This window comes from Pteropus vampyrus, unplaced genomic scaffold (genome assembly GCF_000151845.1).
Source record: "Pteropus vampyrus isolate Shadow unplaced genomic scaffold, Pvam_2.0 Scaffold74, whole genome shotgun sequence".
NCBI classification, from domain to species: domain Eukaryota; kingdom Metazoa; phylum Chordata; class Mammalia; order Chiroptera; family Pteropodidae; genus Pteropus; species Pteropus vampyrus.
The window spans coordinates 4,507,171-4,531,894 of NW_011888855.1; the positions used below are offsets into that span (position 1 = coordinate 4,507,171).

The 24,724-nt window shown below is 32.2% G+C and overlaps 1 protein-coding gene across 4 annotated transcripts in view; it reads right to left on the minus strand.

Annotated features, from left to right (window-relative positions):
* The window catches only part of KIF3A (kinesin family member 3A), a 35,477-nt gene that overhangs the window by 5,790 nt on the left and 4,963 nt on the right, over positions 1–24,724 (minus strand). For 2 of the 4 annotated variants that reach the window (XM_011362287.2, XM_023531905.1), the window contains exons 3-13: positions 22,602–22,746; positions 22,373–22,457; positions 17,365–17,470; positions 13,022–13,161; positions 12,426–12,623; positions 11,937–12,111; positions 8,203–8,301; positions 4,340–4,348; positions 1,197–1,353; positions 625–805; positions 323–433 (exon numbers count right to left, since the gene is read on the minus strand). In XM_011362287.2, coding sequence (XP_011360589.1) covers positions 323–433; positions 625–805; positions 1,197–1,353; positions 4,340–4,348; positions 8,203–8,301; positions 11,937–12,111; positions 12,426–12,623; positions 13,022–13,161; positions 17,365–17,470; positions 22,373–22,457; positions 22,602–22,746 — 1,406 coding nt within the window. The remainder of the gene's footprint in view (positions 1–322; positions 434–624; positions 806–1,196; positions 1,354–4,339; positions 4,349–8,202; positions 8,302–11,936; positions 12,112–12,425; positions 12,624–13,021; positions 13,162–17,364; positions 17,471–22,372; positions 22,458–22,601; positions 22,747–24,724) is intronic. The other 2 variants (XM_011362288.2, XM_023531906.1) reach the window with 1 other exon arrangement.

A 24,724-nucleotide genomic window follows, 5' to 3' on the forward strand; every position in this document is an offset into this window, starting at 1 on the left:
ACTAAGAACCAACAAGATTTTAAGTACAAAAGAGCTGAATCCGACCCAGGGCACGGGTCTAGGATGAGCTCGCCCAGTTCTTTCACAAAAGCAATGGGCAGAGAGACACTATCCCTGTCTAGTCCACGTCACGGGTTAAGGCTAGAAATAAACCATTTCATTTAATAGCTAAAACTAAAAATTGCATATAAAGGAAACGATTTTCTTTCTTTAAAATTGTAAACACACATTATGATTTCTTTAGGATTCTTAATCAAACTCAAAGAAATTCTTTTTTAAAAAATTCAGAACTACATTAATAGGTAATTTCTAAGAGACTGACCTCTGACTTCGCAGCCATCAGCATAGTCCAAACTTTCTTTAATTTCTTGGTCTTTCCCTGCGCTTCCTCTTGCAAACTGGTATATTTTTCTTCAATATCTAAGCGTTCTTGCTATGAAAAAAATTGATAAACTTCAGACTAATTTTCATTAAACCACAAATTTATTTAACAAATAATATAAATGTTTAGCAACTATTATCTGCAATACAACCCATAGATCTGCTTTAAAATTTTATCAAGAGTATAGATATTTTGCTTTTCACTAGAAAAATTAAATACCTTAGGCCAAAAAATCACATCACCTCTTTTTCCTCAAGTTCCCTGCGAAGTTGCTCAGCTCTCTTCCTCCTTTCTTCCAGTTCCATATTAGATTCTTCAAGAAGTTTCTCTTGTTCCTCAGCTTTCGCCAACAAATCAACACCACCAACAATTACCTTCTTCTCCAGAGCAGATAATTTCTCTAGCAAAGACTGATGCTCTTGTCTGTTGATTAAAATGAGAATACTCTATATCCATCGATTATCTACTATTCTACCAACATGATTTCCCCAAATTTAACAAGAGTTTGGATGCAAAACTTCAACAGGAATGTAATTATGTAACATCCTTATCAAATTATAGCACTGGGTAGTATTACGATTTAATTAAAACTAATTAGAATTCACTGATATTTTTTCCTGCCACATTGAGAAGAAACAATCAAAAAAGATATAATTTTTAGATATACGACATATACAATGAAACCTATCCAAAAATAGGTACTCTGGAGACAAATATCAAGCTTTTAATTACTATTCAATTTTCTTGCTTATACATCTTATGAAAAATACCAGAAATTTAAATCACGAATCTATCTCAATTCAGTGATACTCACTGGGCTTTAAGAAGATCTTTTTCTCGTTTCTCTAATTCAGCTCTAGCCTTGTTTCTTTCTTCTTCTTCCATGTCGAGCTTTGTTTCAAGTGCTTTTCTCTCCTCATCAATTTTTGCTTGCATTTCAACCATCTTATCTGGGGAAACTTTCTTTTTACCTATTTGAGTCATTTAATTGCAGCAATCACTTTAGAGCCAACATTTCAGACTTGTACAAATTCTCTTCATCTTTATAAGATATATTCCTCAATAATATAAAATCAAATATCAACATTTTAAGGAAATCAAATGAATGTTCCCAGAAGAACGTTTTAACTAATTGCTAAATTCAAACTGTTGTCCAATTGTGCAGTGATAACTAACGACAAAAGTAAGTGAAAGAGAAGCAAAACAGATGAGCAGGGGGGAAAAAGAAAGAAAAAGAGATTAACAGGAAAGCCAAATAAATTAAAAAAGCAAAAATCTATGTGTTCCCAAATAACATATATGATCAAAAAAGCAATATGGTTAGTTACTTTTTTCTGATAACCAGGTACAAAAATCAAGTAGCTTCTCAAAACACCTCCCTAAATTTATTAAATTAATAAGTAAAAGTCACATATAGGTATAAAATGAACAGATAAAATTATCAGGCAGGACTCAAAGTAGTCTTTTTGTATCTTCAGAATGTTTATAAAATTTTTAATAAAATTACTTGAAAATATTTTATTTCATAGTATACTTTTAAAGGAAAAAAATCTATACTAATTGTTACATAGTACAGTTACATAGTAATTAACCAGACATTTTACAGTTGCTGAGCTGTCATGAGGTATCTTAAATGAAAAACTAAAAGAACATTATTATGTCAGACGCAGAACCTTAAATCTCCCTAAGTCAGGTAAAACATGACAAATGTCAAATATAAGTAGAAATGCTACAAAATAATAAAGCTGGAAATACAGCTTGCAATTATTTTTATTATAATGTCTAGTAGAGTGTTTTACATACAAATAGCATAAATAAAAGTATTAAATTGTTATATATAGTATTAAAGTTTCCTGAATGAATCTAAAAATCATGAGATTAAAATGAAAAATCAAAAAGAAAATAAAAACTAGCAGATTAAACTGGTTATGAAACTGAGTCAAAGATCATTCATTTCTGGTAATACAATTTCTTTGAAACATACTTTCTTTCAGAAAAACGATCAAACTTTTCGCAGAACTGGTCTGAGACTCTCCTGAAAGCTTTCTGTCATTAACTTCCTTCCCAAAGGACCACAGAAGAGTGTAAACCAGAAGACTGTACAAACTGTTAATGTCTCCACCCAAAAGCTAACCTTTCCTGCTAACAAGGAAAGAGAACTGAATGAATACATTCTTTCTGGAACCATGAGATAGAGAATCATTCACAGGCTTTAATTCTTTAGAATAAAATTATATTAAAAAACCCTAAGGGATTAAAATATATTAAGCCCTCATTCCTATAGAAACATAAGTCCAAAGCAAACTTAAGCCACAAAACAAATAAGCTAAATAAAAGAGTAAATAAAAGCACTGATCCAAATCCATGCTTCGGTGTGGTGTGATTCATTGCATTCCAAGTCTTCCAAGTCCGGATGGAGACCTGATTCTGCGGCCTCTGTGACACAGCCACTTGGGTGTTTTGAATTACACTGTTATAAGGTCATTCAGAAAAGTAATCTAACCCTTATTGTAAATGAATTCCTAGAAAGAATTTCCCATTGGTAATATTTCTTAGAAATTTGAGGGGGAAAAGTATAAGTTCAGGTACAAAATGTATGCATATGTAATAAATTATAACTTCCTTTTCACCTCAGAATTACAAATATTTAAAGAAAAAATGGCAATTATGTTAAGACAAAAAAAAAACAAAAAAACAATGTGTGAAGACATGAATACTGACGTTATAGAGGAAATGATCTGATCGACATATATACGTTAATTTTTTAGGCTTCTAGGGTTCTAATTATTTTGTTAACAGTTAAAAACATAGTCTCCAAACCCATTACGAGGCAGTGAAATAAAAAGAATTTATCTGTAGAAATACAAAATCATATGCCTATTGATGAATCACTACTATGCCTAAATTGCAGTAGTTATTCAAAACCATCCAGGTAATATTTTCCAACTGATGCTGTAGCAACGAAGATATTATTGTGCTCTTGTAACATTTTCATAAACATGACCACGTATACATAGCTAGGTTCAGTTTCAAAAGTCTAATATTTCAGTAACACATTATTGCCAGAATTACTCTGATAAATCATTATATTTCTCCCCAAATAATATTTTAGCTAAATATAAACATGTACCAACTCTCCTAACCAGGCACTCAAAAATGTGACATCACTAAAAGTCACATTTATATTAATTTTTTAAAAGATCATAACCAAACCAAACAAAAAATGCTGCTTCTCCTAATACTGTATAATAGAATTCAGCACAAGATTTCAGATAAGTAAATCTAAAAAAATTGTTAATGTCATAGACGAATTAAGACAAATAGAAAGTAAGTAATATTTTTAATTGCCCTGTGCCATGTGCTCTACCCAAAACTGTGAAGGTGAACTTTGGCAAGGTAGAGTTAAAGGGAAGAATCTCAGAGAATTGTTAATCGAATTAATTTAATTTTCATTACAAAAGCACCCATGGGCATACAAAACCAGGCATTTGATACCTCACTTTAAAAAAAAAAAAGGAAAAAAATGCTTGACTGTGAAATCATTTATATTTCCAAAATTTGGCTTAATGGGTCCTTAAGAATTTAGAAAAAAAGATTATGCCATCTGGTTCTGGTGATACATTTATTTTTGTCTATTTTGTTAACTAGGTCTAGCACATCATGTGTGTTTGTCACTGTCAATCTTAATACTTCTGAATTGTTCCCCTAAAAAGATAATTTGGAAACAAGAATGTTCCTAATATCTTCCTCAATAAAAACTCAGGTAAATCTTTAAAAATAATTTAGGAAAGAAGTTTTTTGTTAAAAGCTAAAGTTGAAAGATTTTTTTTTAAATACAAAAGATGGACACTTACCTTATAAAAATATTAAATTTAAAAAATGTGATATAATTAAATGACAAAATTCTTTTAAGTTTAAATAATTGTACCATGTGGAGTGCAAATCAATCACACCAACCTGCTTGATCTTTCAATAAGAAGTAGTAAGCAAATCGCAGACAGGAAGCATATGCACAGAGATGAGGAGGAAAAAAAGAAAAACATTATTCTTATGTAAAACAAAGAAAAATGTATACTAGCATTTATTTATAGTATAAGTATAGAAATAAATCATTATCAAGACTGGAAAAGAGCAGTTTTATGTAAAAAGTAAAGTATATTCAACACAATTAGAGATGTAATTTAAGCAGAGATAATAATATTAATTTAGTCTAAGATTATAATTCAAATTGATCTCAAGAGCTCACACTGACTCCCAAACAATATAACAGTTCAGCACCATGTGGGTCTAATAACAGTAGACATAGAATTGGGAACCTGCTAAGACCTGGGAAGTATTCTAAAAGAGCAAAACAGGAAATTAAGTTAATTTAAAAAGTTCATAACAGTTAAAAGTAGCAAAAGTCACACTGTACATATTTAAAATTTCCCAATTCAATGTTCTTCCAATATAAGGATCTGTTACAGGTGTGCCTCTCTTTAAGAAAATCCAACCCAAAACCTTTGACCCAAAATAAGATCACAGTAATTTACAGTGATTATTTGATTAACAAAAGGATTTGATGAAAAAAATTTTAAAGGCAACAAGTTCTCCCAATGCATTTGATTTTCCAACTCGATTTATAAGCAATTTTTTCAGAAAAAAATTTTCATTGCACAAAGTGAAGTACACCTGTATAAAACAAACTTGCATTCAATCTATTAGTAGATTGTTAAGGATAATTATAATAATGATGCTATAGAAGTGAATGACCAATTGATGATTCAAGCAAAGAACACCTTAAAAAAAGGCCATTCATATTTTTAAAAGGGAAAGTACATACAAGTTACACACAGTAACCACATGCTGGGACAAGCATCTCTCTACTTCAACACATCCATATCACAACAGAAGAACTTAACATCATGTGCTAGGTAAACAAATAGAGCTAAAATTTCTTTTAAATTTAACAAAGCACAACTCATTTCATATCATACTTTCATATCACTAGTCTTTACGGATTAAGGTAAGTTTTATAACAGAAAATTAAATTATAATACCTCCCACTCAGATATTTTCTTGTAATTCTTGTATTTCTTTGTATTTTTTAATAATATAAAATAATACTTCTATATGGTTTCTAAAGCAACTTTGTATATTTTATGTTATCCTCTGAAATTGTTTTGGTAAAATTTAAGAATTGTCAACAGAGAAAACAATTCTTAATATTTGTGGAATTCTTCCTCTAGAATGCTAAAAGCATATGAACAATAACCAAATGTTTTTGCTATTAGTTTTGAAAGGTTAAGTATACAGATAATGCTTTAAAAGGCAGTAAGCTGCAAACTAGTACAAGCATCAATCCCTTTCCTTCTGAAAATAAAATATAAATAAAATTAATAATACTTTTCAATTTAATTAAGGTTTAAGAAAAAGCCTTTAGGTTGGAAATAAGTCGATAGATCCTGCAAAAACAATATCTTGTGGATCTGAATTCTAAAATCATACTTTAGAAAATTTCTTAAAATCAATCGGGTAATTTAGAAATAGGGATAGATGGCTATTTGATATAAAATACTATTCAATTTATCTTTACTTGCTTCAAATTTTACTTTTTTTTTTAAATTTGGGAGCTTTCAATCTTAAGCCACCCTAAGAAGAGGACACCAAAGTGTAAAACGTTTATTAACTGTAAGACATGTTATAATGGGCACCGGTGTACTTCCAAATATAATTTAGACTTTTTGAAATTCAACATTTGTTATTAGATGTCTCTTATACTGACTAGGATTAGAAATTTGTCATGAAACATGAAAAGGAACAATAAGAATTATTCTTTTATACAGCTTACTAGCTCTCTTTACATTATCTCAATTGCAAAAGCATGAATTTCTCTTCCATTGTCTCAAACATAAGCTTAAGCATATGTTTTAACAATTATGGGTAACTGGAAGCAATGAAGGGGAAGGGGAATCATCACATGCTTGGTCTAAGGAGAAGTCCAACACGTATTCTTTAAGTGATGACAGGGAGCGGTGCAGCATTTCTCAAATGAAGCCCATGGGTGATGGAAAAGCCAAAGCTCTGTTAGAGAATTTAAGAGCCTACCACTCACTAGGCAAGAACTTATCCAGAGGTTTCTCTATGACAGAACATGTGGAGTCTGAACTACTGCTGCTGCTACTGCCTGGAAGACAAAGAAATGAGCCCAACGGGAACCAAAGAAAAAAGGAAACAAGAGAAGGAATACATACACAGAGAAAAATTCAGAGAATTTTAAAGGACAATCAAGCTTTGTATTAAAGAACTGAAACTTACTTTCCCTTAAAACCAGTCTTGGTAGCCTAGCCAATAGTCTCTAACAACAAAGCCAACCAGGGGAACTAGGAACTGTACTTCTCTAAGCATCTACTGTGGGCAAATCCCACTCTGCACCTAAAACACAGTAATTTAGAGGGTTGGAATGACGAGAATAAAATAATAAGTCATTTGGTGACAGTTGGTTAAAGAAACTGAGTTTTAAAATTTAAAGTTGTGCACAATTAAAATGATCAATTGCCCTTCATTAGAGAGAGGTTGGTTTGTCTACAGTTTCACTTGTTTCCCTCTAAAACATCGAACTATCAGATGTAATTAGGCATGTTTTAAGGTTTCATGACAAAACTTTGAAAAGCTCACTGAACATTTTAAAATTTCTAAGCCTGAAAAGAAGGTACCTTACTATTAAATATTTTTTAACATATGAAACAATGGCATTTTTTTCTATTTAAAATTTTATTTTTAACAAATCCATTATCTGCTTTAGCTTTGAATAGTTTACTCTGTGAAAAAATAGGTATGAACACAAAACCATTTCTCTAAATCAGAGGTTGGCAAACTTTTTCTGTAAAGGTACAGATAATAAGTGCTTAGGTTTTGCAAGCCATGCAGTCTCATGTGAAAACAGCCAGCCATAGGCCATACGCAAACAAATGAGCATGGCTGTTTAATAACATTTTATTTACAAAAAACAGGTGGTAGGCTAGATTTGGCCAGCTGACTATATTTTGCCAATGCTTGCTCTAAATCATGCTTTTCCTGTCTTATGAAGTTATAAAATCTTTATAGCTTTTAAATTTGGGACTCTTGATCAAGTGGTGATGGGTTTATTTTCAGCAAGATCATCTTAATAAGACAAGTAAAATATGTACCAGCTTGAAAACAATGATCCACGTTAATGGAAGAGTTCTGAAATAAATATTTAGGATAAAAAGATCTGAAATGCAGGCCATTATAATATGTCTCTCTCTTTTGCATGTTATCTACATCTTTATCACAATAAATAGTCTTAATCCACACTTGGCAACAAATGCCTAATAACAGGGTGAGAATGAAAGTACATTTTATAAAGAAAAAAGTTAAATTAAAAAATAGAATTCTTATACAAATTTATTATTTAAAAATTCATTGACTTCTAAAGCCTAACCCTGCTTGAGGAAAAATCCATATTATCCTCATTTCCTAAAAAGTTTAGGTTCCTAACACAGATGAGAGTCCCACATAAAATTAAAACCCTACGTGAAATTTTTAAATGGTATATTCACTATCACAGATTTTAACAATTCTAAATTAAAAAAAAAAACCCAGAACATATGATATTCTAATTCAACTATAAATGGGAGCTCAATATAGAAGGAAAACATAACGCAAAGTTAACCAGATACATGGCATACTTCCTCTATTTGAATTGCTATCATAACTAAAAATGGTAAAATAAAAGGCATGCACTCAACTGCCCTGGGAATGTTGAACCATCATTAAGTAGCAATCCTGGTTAATTTCTAGAACTAAGAAGAACTTACCCCGCCTTTTTTTCCTTTTCTCTCCATCTTCTCCAGCCTCACCCTCTTCATCATCATCCTCCTCTGACCCACTGATATCAGAGCCTGATATTTCTTCCCCTTGAACAGAAATTTAATACGATGATTACTATTCTGTACCAGGTAGGTCATTGGCTATTTAGGAAATGCCTATATCAATTTTCTTCATTAAGTTCTTGTTGTCCTAAACAAATCTTATATTAATATCCCTAGACAAGTACATCAGATTTGCTAACCTCAGAAATAGACACGATGTACACAGAGACTTTATTTTGAAAGTTCCTAAAAAGAAATTAAACATAATTCATTTAAATTTCAAAGAATAGTTTAAGTATAGTTCTAAATATACATATATGCAAATTACATGTTAGAATCATTATTTTAGTCTTTTAAAAATGTGACCATTTTTGGGGAGCATTTTCTCCCCAGTTTTCTGTTTAAGATTTTAAATAACTCATCCTGTCTGATCTCAGAAGCTAAGCAGGGTCGAGCCTGATTAGTACTTGGATGGGAGACCACCTAGGAAGATCAAGTGTTATAGGTGTAAAAAACAAAAAATAAGTGATTATAAGCTGACAAGGTCCTTGCAATCTGTGAGGTCAACCAAGGGTTGCCTCACCTAAAAAAAAAAAGAAAAAGAAAGAAAAAAAATTTAAATAATTCGTTTGACCTATATATTTTTTAAGAGCCATAAAACTGTCATCTAACACAGTGATCTCACTTTTAGAACTGTATCACAAGAAACATTTCAAAAGAAGAAGGGCTTATTTGTACAAAGATTATGTGAACTTAAAAAATCAAATAAAAGGGAATAATTAAACTAATGTTAATACAGATGAGTACTATATTACCTTCAAAGTAGCTATTTAAAAACACCATTGTCCCTATGTGAAATGTCTAAGAAAACAAAAGGTATTGGGGGGAAAAAAGTAAAATATACACTAATCACAACTAGGTAATATTTGAACTTGTAAATAAAGGAGATCAGAGAGTCTTGGGAGAAGGAATTCATTAAAAATATTTTGTTCTTTAGGCCCAGAAATAGTGACACCTCAGTAGCAATGAGCAGACCTAATGCCCAAATCTTGGTTTCTAAATACCATCCATCCTCCAATGAAAGGAACTAGGGAGAAATAAATGATTTTAAAGCTATGGTAGAAAACATACAAAATGAACCTAAAGCATCTGTGGTGCCAGAAAATAAGAAAGTACTCAAAACAAACAAACAAAAACTACAGGAGCAACTCTACAGGACACAGGAACAACCCTGAAGGAGCTCCTAATGGCCAAAGCTGGAATACTTTGAACAATAAAATAATGATATTCCTATATTATAACCCACAGACTAAAATAAATATTAATGATCCATAGTGACATATATAAGTAACTGAATAAATAAGTAGGGGAGAAGGGACTGCTCTTCCATACAACAGAATTTCAAACTTTAAACATGAGAAGGAATGATTGGAAGAAAAAGTCACCACTGAGCAAATGCCACAGAATCACTGATGCGGCCAAGAACCCTTGACGGATGCTAGAATTAGTGAGAGAAAGTATGATGAGAAACAGGACCTTTGTATAGTCTCAAAGTATCTCCCCACAAGATACATATTAATTACAAAGGAAAAAATAGTAGGTTTACAGTGAAGAAACCTTGCAGAATTGAGAGAACTACAGACAAACCCAAATTGAGGAACATTCCATAAATATATGACCAGGACTCTTCAAAAGTGGTAAGATCACAAAAGACAAAAAAGGCTGAGGCATTGGAAACCATAAGAGACTAAAAAGACATGACAACTAAATGGAATATGTGATCCTAAATTGGATCCTGGACTAGAGAAAAGGGGCGTTAGAGATAAAACTGCTGAAATTTAAATAAGATCTGTAGGTCAGTTAATAAGTTTGTATCAATGCAAATTTCCTAGTTTCAGTAATTATACTATGATTATGTAAGATGTTAACACTGGTGGAAGCTAGGTGATGGATATACACAGGAACCCTCCATACTATATTTGCAAGATTTCTGTAAAACTATTTCAAAATTAAAGTTTAAAAATTGTTCTTTTAATGTTTTTGCCTACCCTTCTTATTGTTTCTATGATAAACTCTATTAATAAGGTTATAAAATTCTGTTAACTATATTATAAAAACAAATGTCATAAGAGCATAAATAAAATGAGATGTTTTAAAAATAAAGTCAGCATTACCATTTGACCCAGCAATTCCACTTCTGGGTTTATATCCAAAAGAACTGAAAGCAAGGACTCGAACAGGTATTTGTACACCCACATTCATAACACCATTATTCACAACAGCCAAAAGGTAGAAGCAACCCAAGTGTCCATCAGTAAATGAATGGATAAAAAAAAATGTAGTATACACATACATTAGAATATTATTCAGCCTTAAAAAGGAAGGAAATTCTGACACATGCTTCAATATGGATGAACCTTGAGGATTTTATACTAAGTGAAATAAGCCAGACACAAAAGGATACATATTGCATGATTTTACTTATGAGGTACCCAGAATAAATTCATAGAGATAAAAGATAGAAAAGTGGTTATCACGGCTGAGGGAGAGTGGGGAATGGGGAGTTGGTGTTTAATGGGTACTGAGTTTCATTTGTAGATGATTAAAAAGTTCTGGAGATGATGATGGTTGCAGATCAATATGAACATACTTAATGCCACAGAACTGTAAACTTAAAAATAGTTAAAATGGTAAATTTATGTTGTGTGTATTTTATCACAATAAAAAATATTTAAAAAATGAAGTCAGCAAGATAATGGTATGAACTCAACATCAACATATCTAAGAAATTTTAAATCTTTAAAACATACTGACTATAAATACCACCTAGTGGTCACGTTTGAAACACCAAATTTCATTATGTAAGAGAGCTCAATTATTACTGCTTTTGCTCAACGATCTTACTCGAGTTTACTGAATTATCACCTTCTCCAAAAGTTTGTGATGTTGGCATCTCTGAATTTCACATCTGATCTAACCAGTTTCCCGATAGACTGAAAAGAGTTTCAAAGCCCTCTGTTTACGTAGTACACAAAGGAGCCCTAAGCCTACGAGTTCTTAGCATGAAGGTATGAAGAGTTATCCCAACATTTCGTGACGGCTGGTAAGTTCTCACCATCATAAACAAGGTCTTCAAACTTTCTAACCGTCTAACATCTTGTTAGAAAAGGATTTCCAAAAGAGAATCTCATGTTCAAATTTCAGTATGAAAGCATATTTTCAAGGCCATGTAATGAAGCTTTGCTTAAAGTAAATCTGATTTACCCATGATTCTGTGATGGCTTTAACTTCAAACAATAGTGACTGATTGATATCTGTCACAGAGAACTCTGGTCACAGTCACCAAAACACATATACTTATTTGTCTCTTCATACAGACAAATAAAAATTCATTATTTAATATGTGGTCATATAAAATCTATGAAAGGTCATGGGAATTAAAAAGGAGGTTTACATTAAGTGAATTTTTCAAATTACATGCACAAACATATAATTTTACTTGAGCTTCATATGAAAATGTTAAAGTATGTAAGTATCAAGTTACTAAGCAAAAATATTCTTTTAAATATCAATGTTAGAGGCTCGAGGAATTTTTAATAGGTGGGTTTTATGAGAACACTTAGTGGTTATGCAACATATTTTTAGCCAACATTAAGATCAATACTTTGAAAAAAAGTTACCTTCTTCAAGTTTTTTTTTCAGTTCTTCTATTTCTTTCTGAAATTGACGAAGTAAAGCATCCTTTGGATCTTCATTAATTCTAGCTTTATTCTTAATATTCTTAGCACGGTTAGCATACCGTAATGTACTGATAGTTTCATCATAATTGTAATCTGCTGGCCCAATATTTGCACACTATTGAATTAAGAATACAAAACATAACACTTTAACACTTGAGACAATTGAAATTAATACTACCATTACGAAGATAGCAAAAAGAATTTCTGAAGCCTACTTCCCCACTGGCCTTCTTGGAAAAGAGAGCATAATCACGTGGGTTTCCAAACAACACCATAAGGGTTAGTACACATGGTGTACTAGAAGAAGAAGAACCACGAATCAAATGAAGTAAAATAATCAATAGTTTTAAAAATGTTATACATATCAACCATTGGGATAAACAGGAATCTTAAATTTGTCTGATAACTACAGCAACAATTATATCTTACCATCATGGTTTTTGAATTTCCTCCTAAGGAATCCTGAAGAAGACGAGTCAATTTAGAGTTACGATAGGGCACATGAGTGCTTTTTCCATCAACCAAGGCAGAAATTACATTACCGAGTGTAGAAAGCGAAAGATTAATTTTAGTAGCTTCCTTTAGGCGCTGCCCAGTAGCTCCAGTTTTTGCTTGTCTTTCTGAACCCTAGCAAAAAACAGAGACATAAAAAAAGCTAAAATAAAAAGTACAGGATATTCTTTTCAAAGCTTAAAAAAAAGTAACCTAACAGTATCTGACATAATATCTGGAATTCACTTCAAAATAATACAGGAAGGAAAGTGGCTGAGGGTAGAGATGAATCGGGACTGGCAGTGAATTGGTAACTGTTGAAGCTGGGTGACAGTCACATGGCAGGCAGATCATCAAACTAGGTTATCTACTTTTGTATACGTTCAAAATAGTCCATAATTAAGCTAAACACATACACAAGTGAACAACTTAAAAATCGTATGTAAATCACACCTTTTCGCTTGAATTTTTATTCACTTATAAGATAAAAAAATCATTAAGAGTTGCTCCTTATGTGGTATCCTGTTACTTACAGCAAGATCTACAAGGTGGAGCTTCCCCATCCTGACGTGCATGTTACCATCAACACCTTTTTCACTACATTCTATAGTGATTGTAAAGATGGCGTGGGAACGGGAACTATGTTCATTCATATTAGTTGCGCCAACGGAACCTTGAATAGGAAGGAAATTCTTAAGTAAAACAACAGAGTGCCTTTAAAAATTATTAAATATCCAGAATGGTTTAAAATACTTAATTCTGTCACAACCAAAAGCCAGAGGGCACGGCTAAACCATAAAAGCAGAGGCCTGTTTAGCCATTACTAGAAATTTCTGACAATTTATGTTGACAACAAAAGAATTTATAATGTGTCTCATATTAAAGAGGTAATTTTAGGACAAAATACTTAATTTTTGTCCCAACTATTACTGGCTAAAAAAAAAAAACTAATTTACATTTAAAAATAGATGTTAAATTATTTGAAAAATTATGGCTATTTCAGCTATCTCTAAAAAGTATTATATTCTGGAACTCTAAACCACAGAAACACTTGCATATGTGCATTAGATGATGCAAGGAGATTCAGTGCAGCATGGTTTGCAAAAACAAGACATCAGAAACAACCAACGTGACAGTGGTTAAGCAAATGTAGACTAGCCATACTATGGATTACTAACTGGTCCTTTAAAAAAAAAAAAGGTAGATCTGTATGACCTGGAAAGATACCCATAACATATGGCTGGGAAAAAAGTTAAGAGAGGAATATACAGTCTAACCACATTTCTATAAAACAAAAGCATCCATTCAAAATATACTGTTTGTGTTTATAAATAATTTACATGACTATATTGTGTAAACAAAAAGGTCTATTTTGTTTTTTAAAGTAGGCATATATGGGGTTTTTTTCCTTAAATTCCGAAACACTTTAAAAGTATTGTGTTAATTTTACCCAAGCCCAAACTATCTACATCTTCATGCAGAACTTCTCTACGTGAGCTTTGCTTTTACAATGTAAACATTAAAAGGGTATTCTTTATTAGCATACGGCTAAATTAAAAGTCAGATGTTAGTACAATGTAAATTGTACTAACAAAGTAAAGCCTGATGAAGGTAAATGAAAAATTAGTGAAAGAAAATGCAAGAATTTGTGACACGTTTTTCTATTTGCTTTAAAGTCAAATTATAGACTTAGGAATTTTTTCCAAAAATATAAAAAACTATTAAGGCTTGATTTTGCTCTTCCCTTACTGAGAGATATTTGATTATTTTCCATTTTAGACTCTCATAAGGAACACCAATATGAGCATCTTTGAGCACATATCTTTCTTTCTCTTTAGGATTATTTCCATGAGATGTTATTTTCCAAACTGGAATTACTAGGTCAAATCGTTTTACAGCTATGTAATTATCAAACCACACTGTAGCAGTGTCTTTCAATTTGGAGGGGGAAAGAACATGTAATTTAAGAAAATCATATTAAGTATTTTAATACCTAATTTGTTTTTGCTATATAAAGCATGCTATTTATGACTGTGATTTTTCTGTATTTCTGGTTATGAAAACAAATACAACAGACATACTGTTAAAAGTGACCTACATTGAACTTTACAATCCCTAGGAGAGAACAGCTTGCAGCAATCAAGCAGTCTCAATGCTCTGATCTACTGACACATCACATAATGGAAATAAAATGAAAAACACTCCCGTAGCTTTAATTTTTGTCAAATATTCATTTTGGAATAAGAAAAAAATTGAATTTTTATGTTTTTCAAGAGCATATGAAAAATTTTATCCCATTAGTATGCATGCATGTGTATAAATTCACGTATATATCAGAATATTTATTGCAGTACTGCTCATAATAGCAAGATTAAAAACAACGCAAAAGTCTGTCAATAAAAGATTGGGTAAATAAGATCCATTCGATGAAATATTATATAGTTATTTTAAAATACTTGTATACGTACTAGTACGTGTTAATGTGAAATGATCTCTAAGATCATATTATCAAGTGAATAAGTATACTATTATCTGACTCATAAAGAAAGAGGACAAGCACTCTCTAAACATACACATATCAAAGGGGCACATCAGAAACTAACAGAGGTTGCCACCAGGGATGGGCACTCGGAGACTGAGACAACACAAGGGCAGGAAAAAGATTTGTTTTCAATGTACACTTTCGTGCCTTTTGAATTTTATACTATATGTATGGATTACCTATTCAAAAAAATGATTTTAAAAGGATTATGGTTTAAAGGCTGAAAAACACTTGCTCTGAATAAATATTAACCAATTTACAATGATGCCCACAATGAAATGTACCTAACTAGTTTAAATTTGCACTTTAGTTGCTAGGCAGGCTGAGTATTTGTTCTTGAGATAACTTATTTTCTTAAGTGTAAAATTAACTATTTCTATACTATGACCACCTGTACAAAATGGGTAATTTTATATTTGTATCCATTTTTCATCTATTTAGTATAACAACTTTTATTGTCACATTTCTCTCCTCCACTATTTTACTCTTGATATTTTACTATATTTCAATATGATAAAGTTTGTGTTTTTATGTTGGAACTTTTCTACTTGAATATTTGTACTAAATGTTTAATTCTTGGACTCAATCTCTTTTTAATTAAAATTATTTTCCTCTCTATCTTAGGTTTTCAAATCCCTTTATCTTTGTTTCATTTTATTTCTCTCATTAGAATTATTTAGTTTTCCTTGAAAAATGTCACATACCAAGTTAAATTAATTCTCAGGTAGTTGATGGGAGGTCACTGCTGTGAATGGAATCTTAATTTTTTTTTCAATTAAATAAGCGATACATGAACATTTCCAGTATAAAAAATTTTTAAATACATAAAAAAAAAAACACTAAGCTCCCTACATCTCTTTTTCCCAATCTTACTGCCCCTTCCCTAAAGGTAACGACTATTAAATGTCATTTCATCTTATATTTCACATACATGCACGTGGATACAAACACACAATGCCCAAATACACAGTTTAATAATTTGGCTTTTTACACGTAACTCAATGGAATGATGTTGTACTGTGATTTGCTTTCTTTTCATTTATTGATATATCTTAAAAAGCTTTCTGGCCTCTACATGTAGATTTAACTCACTGTTTTTTTCAGAGCTTCATTAGAGTCCCTAGTATTTTTGTACCATAATTTATATAAACAATGTTTTATTTACATTTAGGTTGTGTCAAACTTTTTGCTATTATGAATAATGTTTCATTTAGGCATTTTTTTGTTTACACTTCGAAGTATTTTTCTAGAATATATATCTAGAATTAGAAACACTAAGTCAGAAGGACTGCAGTTTTAAAATTTCAACAGATACTGTTACACGCTGCCCTTCAAAAAGGCTGTACCACTTTCCATTCCCAACACCAGTATGCATTTCTTCACAGCCTCACCAACGTGGATGTCCTCTCATCCAAACCAATGGGTAATAATATCCCTCACTGTTTTTTTAATATGAATTTTCCTGATTGTGAAGTTGAATATCCTTTCATATGTTTATTGCTGTTCATAGTTCTGTGAATAACATATTCATACATATCTTTTTTACTCATTTTCCTGTTGAAATTTGGTCTTCTTTGTGGTTTATAAGAATGCAATCAATTTTTAAAAATTGTTTAATTTCCTGAGTTTGCTTAATTTATAATCTAGTCATAAAAACTTTAAAAAACTGTTTACTTTCTATGTTCTTATCTTTTACCGTTTATCTTGTACTAGACCTGGGGCATGTGTGTACTAAATATTGCTGAAGTTCTGTATTCTTTAGACAAAACCTGAAACAGTTACTAAGAAGAATGCCATTTCATTTAATTGTTTTGCTTCTCTTGTCAACAAAAGGGAGGCAGTTATAGTGTCTGGTTATGCTGATTCATGGCCTACGTTAAAATACTCACTCTACCACTTATTAAGTAGTATATAACCTTGGACAAGTTATTTAAATTCTTGGTATCCTCGATCATAAAATAGGAATTTAATACTGCCATAATCCGTTGTGAGGATTAAAAGAAATCACTCTTATAAAGCACTGAGTACAAGCACTTGCCACATAATAAAAGCTCAATAAATGCTATCAAATATTATAGCAAATGAGGGACAGCTATATAAGATTTTCAAAGATAGAGCACTATTACTAAGAAACAAAATTTTGGTCAGCATGGAAAGCAATCTGTGATATCTTTCATCCATATAATCTCTCCACCTAGTAAATAATCAGAAAGGAAGGGTTTTCAAGAAACCTAAAAATCCAGTCTTTATGGGACAAAGTGCCACACAAGTTTTGCTTCTAAACCATCCTACTCAACACATAAAAGTTTACTCACAACTGTATATTACACTTACGATTTTTGTGGCCTAGTGTCATAATTCTATCCATATCATCAGCATTATTTACCACATAAGCTGATAAATCTTTGATATAGACTCCCACATCAGGTCTTTCTTTAACCTAAAAAAAAAAGGTCATAAGACTTTACACATATATCCATAATTCTTCCACAGCTATTTATTGAATATCTACTATGTGTTGTTTATTGAACACAATTCTTTCTGGAACATCTACCATGTGACAGACACTCTGCTAGACAGCGAATATACAGTGATAAAACAAGGCAGACATAGTTGCTATACTTGGAGATGAAAATCTAAAAGGGGAACATGCAGATGAATAATTACATACAAAAATTATTTTAATCGTGATAATTCCACGAGTTTAAAAAAACACAGGACAGTATATAACACTACATTACAGACAGACTTAACCTGATGAGGTAGAGATAAGTTTCCCCAGGATGATGTTTACGCTAAGACTTGAAAAAATATCAGGTAGCCAGTCTGGGTTGGTGTAGTAGGAAGAGTATATGCAAGGATCCTGAAATGGGGAAAAACTAGGCACTTGGAAAAAATAAACAAACAAAGGCATGGTGGCTGGAAAGAGTAGGAAGCAGGGAGGAAATGGGTGAGATATCTGGCTACAAAGGTAGGCAGAGATAAGATTAAGGTGTTATTGTCTTAACAGCAATTTGAAGCTGCTAGAGGGTTTCAAACAGTTGAGTGAAATACTCAGATCTATGGCATCCATGTAAAAATGTTACCTTTCTGTGAGTAACCTTATGAGATCTTTTACCAAATTTGAAAGCTATATTTAGATAGATTTATATAAAATACATATAGTGTTAGAAATACAAAACTCATTTTGGAAGGCCCTAGAGGTCACCTCCACAAATCAACACAATAAAGTGAAACAGGCAGAGGCCTGTGGAAGCCAGTGGGTAGAGTCATTCCATAGGTAGTTAAGATCTCACGAAGATGACAAACAAAAGTTTAAAGAGCAATCCCAAAGACAAAAGTCACAAAAGCAAACACTCCAAATTCCAGGTGTAGATTTTAGACCTAGTTGAGGTTGCAGGGGGAAAGGGGAAGGTCTCTTTTATAAAAATTTATAAGATATATTTATACATTAGGAAAAATTACCTCCCCAAAATTACTTTTCTATAATAAGATATAAATGAAGCTCTAATTTTATCATTAGTAAAAGAGTGTGTTAGTCCCTATAAACCAGTGGGTTTCAAACTGCTCTCAGAGTGCTAGAGGGTCTGTGGTAGCACTGAGGGGGACATTGTAAGTCTGGGGGTCTTCAGGCCTAGACAAGTTCTAAAGAGAGTTTCACTTTCATGTACTTTACACGTTGTGCTTCCACATAAGGTCTGGTGTGATGAAAGTGTTTAAATGCTTTAAACCTGTTATAAGGTTTGAAAATTATTGGTCTATTTCGCCGCTTCTAAGAATATGCATGGTAAAGAACAATTTGTATATTTCTATTCTGGCAAACTGCTATTTCTGAAAAATACAAAAATCATGCACTTGGATGCCATGGCAATGACCAATCGCTATAAAAGTTTTTAAGCATTTACTCTCACTTCCTGTGCTCATCTTGCTGCTGACTGGAAACAAACATTCTCCAAACTGGCATCAGTCCTCAAAGCCTAGGTTGTTCTCAATCACAATATGATCGTAATTCAAAATTCAATTAATTAAGTGTAGATAAACTGATTAGATATGAAAGATGAAAAAACTGAGTGATTCCAAATTTGACAGTTTTAAAAAAAATTGCTATCTAATAACTTTTCTCATAAAAACATAGAAATTAAATTTATGTAACAAATACAGTTTATAACACTAGAACAATGAATCTCAATGAGGGCAGTTACTCCCCCACCTAGAATGTTTTAGAAAGTTGTGGGGGTTTCTGGTTCAATTGAAGATGCTACTATTAGTATTCGTAAGCAGGTGTCAGGGGTAGGAAGCATCCTGCAATGGACAAGATGGTTTCAATCAGTGAAGAACTGTCCCATCCAATTTTGAATGTCCAACCAAATATTCACATGGGTGAAAAATGATTTATAATTATATGAGTCTAGACTCTAACTCTATTTTACATATAAAGACAAAGTGCTTTTCCATGACGATAATAATATAGGAATGCAGAACTGAGAAAAGAACAACTTTATTTTGCTCAGAATTCTACCAAGAGCTAGTCACTGTTTTAAAAGACCATGTCAATGACAGTAACACCAATCAAGGTATTTAGATCACTCATGCAACATACCTGTAACAATCTGCATTTGTAGCCATTGCAGTGATGATGATTGTCTCTTACTGCATTATGTCATTGAATGTGGTCATAGTCAAGCACTTTATATATTGAAATACTAGGATTTTATTTCTTTTAAGTACTTTTATTCTCCTTTATATTACAATTGGGCAGTATATTGATATTTTTTAAATGATATGTGTAGGTATATTTTATCATCTATGAATTTTATTTCAGGTTAGACAAAGGGGAATTATAAGATATGTTACCAAAAAAATGGGCACTGGGTCTAACACAGTTGAGAACCATTAAAAAGACTGTTCCTGAGAATAAATCTGATCTATAAGTATTGGTATAAAAATAGAAATGTTCTCTCCAAAGAATTATTATTTTAATAATTTATGCAATAAAACAATACTTTTAAAAGATAAAAGCACAGAACTAACAAAGTATCCATAAAAACTAAAGATGACAACTAGCAAAAAGGAAACTTGTCTTTACATTTGCTATGTACACATTATCATTATAGAATAAGCTTTCATTAAAATCCAACAAACATAAATAATCCCTAAGCCTGTAATATACTGTTCCAAAACCTCGATTTATTTAGTACAGTTAAAAAGGAAATAGCTAACATTTATTAAATACTTTATTATATGTCAAGCATCAATTTAAATATTTGTATTAATTTGTTAATGTTGGCAATAATCCTATGAAGTAGACACTATTATTATTTCCATTTTCATGTGGCAAAAGTAAGGCTAATAGAGGTGAAGTAACTTGCTCAAGAGATCAGAACCAGAATTCAAGCTAAAATGGTAGGACCTCGGAAATCACCCTCTTCATCCCAGATGATACCACCATTCACCTCCTACATGACCTTGAGCAAGTCAGGAAACTCCCTAGGCTTCCATTTTCACATCAACAAAATTGAACTGAGAAGATTAAATGAAATAAAGTATATACTACTGCAACGATTTACTGTACTAAACGCCTACTACCACATTGTAAGAGCTTAGTAACAGTGACTGCTGTTACTTTATATGTATCCCACACCATTCTACAATGGTGGCTACTGTTAATCTATATACATGATTCTCTAATTATTTTACTGACAATTCCAATGAAAATTCCAATATTAATATTTTAATATTAGGTTAATATTAGGTTAATCATTCTGTCTCATTTCCTAAAATATTAAAATATTTGGCAATATTTACTAATTATTCACCATCTGACTCAGCAGTCCCGCTTCAAAAATGTATCCTCAAAGGATATTATGCAGCTTTAGAAAAGACAAAAGGAAAAACAATGAGGAAGCTTTCTCTCTACTGATGTGGAAAGATGGCCACAACCCATTGTCCAGTGAAAAAAGTAAAATGCAATGGGGCAAAAAGTCTTTTCAATAAATGGTGCTGAGACAACTGGATATACACATGCAAAAGAAGTCAGTCAGTCCATGCCACTTACAAATATAAAAATTAACTCAAAATGGATCAACAAACTAAATAGAGGAGCTAACTAATTCACAAATTTTGTGATTATCTGATATTTATACATAGAAGTTTACATTTTCTTTTTCTAAGATGCATGATGAAAGTAGTCTCTGATGACAACCTATTAGCTAAAAACTAGAATTTCTCATTCAGAAAGTTTCTTCAGGTAAAAGATTGAAAATACTAGTATTTGTGACTACATTTGTGATTAGTCTTAATACTTATATTTTTGTAAGTTTAAAAATTTCTTACTTAAAATAAATTCTGGAGTACTCTTGGACATTCATACCAGAGAATGAGCACTTACATTTGATAAAATTTGTGTATGAATGGTCATAGTTGCTTTATTCATAACAGCCAAAAACTGTAAACAGCCTAGATATCCTTCAACAGGTGAATGGATAAACAGTGATACATATATACATACCTACACACACACACACACACACACACACACCCATGCAATACTACTCAGCCATAAAAAAGAATGAACTATTAATATATGCAAGAACTTGGAATCTCCAAGGAGTTATGCCAAGTGAAAAAAAACTAATCTCAAAAGGTTATATATTGTATGGTTATATTTATATAACATTTTTAAAATGACAAAATTTTAGATTAGAAAGCATATTAGGTGTTGTTAGGGATGGGGACAGAGGGAGAGGTGGACGTGGTTATGAAAGGCATCTCGGTGATGGAACTGCTTGGTACCTTGATGTGATAATGTATAAACCAATCTACACATGTGATGAAATAGTACAGAACACAAAAGAGTACAAGGAAAACTGGGGGCATTTGAATAAGATCTGTAGATTGTATTAATATCAATATCATGGTTGTAATCCTGTACTGTATGTAACTTTGTAAAACGTTACCATTGGAGAAAATTGTGTAAATGTGCATCTGTGTAAAGGGTAATCTCTCTGTATTATTTCTTATAACTGCATGTGAATCTACACGCAGATCTATACATATACACATAGTATGCTACTTTTGGAGTAAGCTAGGACTGTATTTGTATTTACATAAATATACACTGAAAGGATATTGAAAGTGATGATCTTAGGGTAGGGAGAAATGGGGCAGATGGGGGAAGAACAAGACTTCAATGCATAAATTTTTACAATATTTTTATTTTGAATCACGTGAAACTAGCTAATCCAAAAAAAGTAAAATCTTAAAAATACTTTTGTACAAAAAGGACCTTAACTTAGTAAACATTCTATTGTTTTAGGAAGTACTCCAATTTCAATTACTTTACCTCTAATCTCTGTGTCTGGTCCTTGCCCAAAAGGTCACGAACTTCTTCATTATATATTTCCAAATAAGACACTCGAACCAAAAATCTATAAATAAAACATAATTTTTAAAAACATAAAAAACAGCAAAATATTCATAAGAAGTTTTAAAATTTGTTTATAAAATTTGTACCTAAATGCCTTGCTTCTGTTTGTACTTATCAATACTGGAAAATAAAAGAATTCTTTTACCTTGTATCACCCTCTGCTTTTGCAATATGACCAAATATGTGAGCAAATGAATTTGGAATGATTCCTCTAAGTTCAGGAACAGCTCGAACACCTTCCATGGTAAAAGTTTTGCCTGTACCAGTTTGTCCATATGCAAAAATAGTCCCTAAAAACGATGAAGAAAATCAATGACTTTTTAGAGTCTCATGCTATAGAACTTAATGCTCTTAAAATTAATTCCCTTGACGCTATGATGCAATTTCTTCCCTGAATTTAAAATTTATTCTAGTAAAAATTTCACCTTTATTATCAACAATTGTAATAGGTACTCTGTGCCACATGAGCAAAGTACTGTGAAAACACTAAAGTCAATGAGATATTCTTAATGATTAATAAAAAGTATCCCAAACCCTAAATGTAAAATCTTACACTGTAAATAACTTTAAAACATTTCTTGTAATGTGTATATTACTTAATGTAGACATTAGAGAAGGCAGTAAAATGACAGCAAAATAATACAATTTCTAGAGCAGAAAGATCTCAGAGTGAATCTACATATTTTCACTTTTTAGCCACTTGACCCTGGATAAGTATCTTCCCAGAGACCATCTCCTCAATGGTAAAATGTGGGTAAGAATAACTACCCCACATTAATAGTAAGAACCAAATGAAACAATTTACTTCAAGTGACCAACGGATGCCTAGTGGAGTAAATAGTAGTTATTTTCTTAATTCTAAAGTAAGTGCATTGTTTGAAAAAAATTTAAGTAACTGCTGTAAGGAATAAGGGGAGTTAACAAAAAAGCAAAAAAGATGATAAAACGTTATAGGTAATTACAATTTAAACTTTTTAAATGGCTAAATCCATTCATTCAGCAAATATTTACCACACACCTGAGGCTGGCATTGTGCTAGACACCAGGAACACAGTGACAAACAAGACAAACACAATCCTTATTCTTATGATGTGTGCACGTGTGTATGTGTAATCTTGGGGAAGAGATACCGGTTGAATAATTATAAGCAGAAGGCGTGTTGGGAATAAGAAACAGAGTACTAGATGAAAGTAAGGGACATCATCTAGGAAGGAGAATCAATGCAGGAAGAAAGGAGAGGAGGTCAGAGAAAGCTTTTTGGTAAAGGTCAGGTCTAAGACACAATCTGAAATATGAGTAAGAATTAGGATCAGAGTGGACAGCAAGAGGCAACAAAGAGAATGGAGATTTTGAGGAAATGAAATGAGATCAGAATGGAAGAAACAGATGGAAAAGGAAGGTGCCTGCAGACAGAGTTAACGAAACTGGCAGGGACCTAATCACACATGGCCACGAAGACCACACTGAGGCTTTTGGAGCTTATCCTAAAAGCAAAGTGAAGCCACAGAATGATTTTCTGGTCAAAGGAGTGACATCATGGTCACTATGGCTATACTGTACATGAAGAATTGAAAGAAAGCACGGGGAGCTGTGAAGAAACCAGCTGGAGGGCTGGTTGGCCAAGTGAGTTGGTGCTGACAACAAAAGGGAATGAGAAAGGTGGGAAGATTTCAGAGATACTTAGCAGCTAGAACCAACAGGACCTGGGAAATAACTAAAATAGCACAACGATGTATTGCTTTAAGCCAAGAAAGAAGACAGAATGCAATAATAAAAATAAAAACACTTGATTAATCCAAAAAAAGACATAAAAAGAGGAAAAAGAGAAGAACAAATGGGACAAAGAGAAAAAAATAGCAAGATGATAGATTTCTACCCAACCATATAATCACATTAAATATGGCTTCGATATCCCAATTATTAAGCAAAGATAGCAAGATTAGATATTTTTAAATATATAAGACCAACTATATGCTACTATGCAGAAAAGAGCTAACAGCAGATCTGAGACTGCTATCCTTTGAAAAGCCTGCTTTCGAGGTTGGCCTTTGGCTGGCAACTGGGGATTTAGCTGGATTTAGGGAGGGTGCCCACCAATCTCTGATAAGGGTGGCTCACTATGCCCAAACTGTGTGTATAAACAGGGTGGTTTATGCTAAATTCCTGCTTTCATTCTTCTGAGAGCCTGGGATCTTGGCACGTGCAAGGCCCAGGGTGCCTACATGAGCACCCACCAATAAACCCTGGACGCTGAGTTGCTACAGAGCT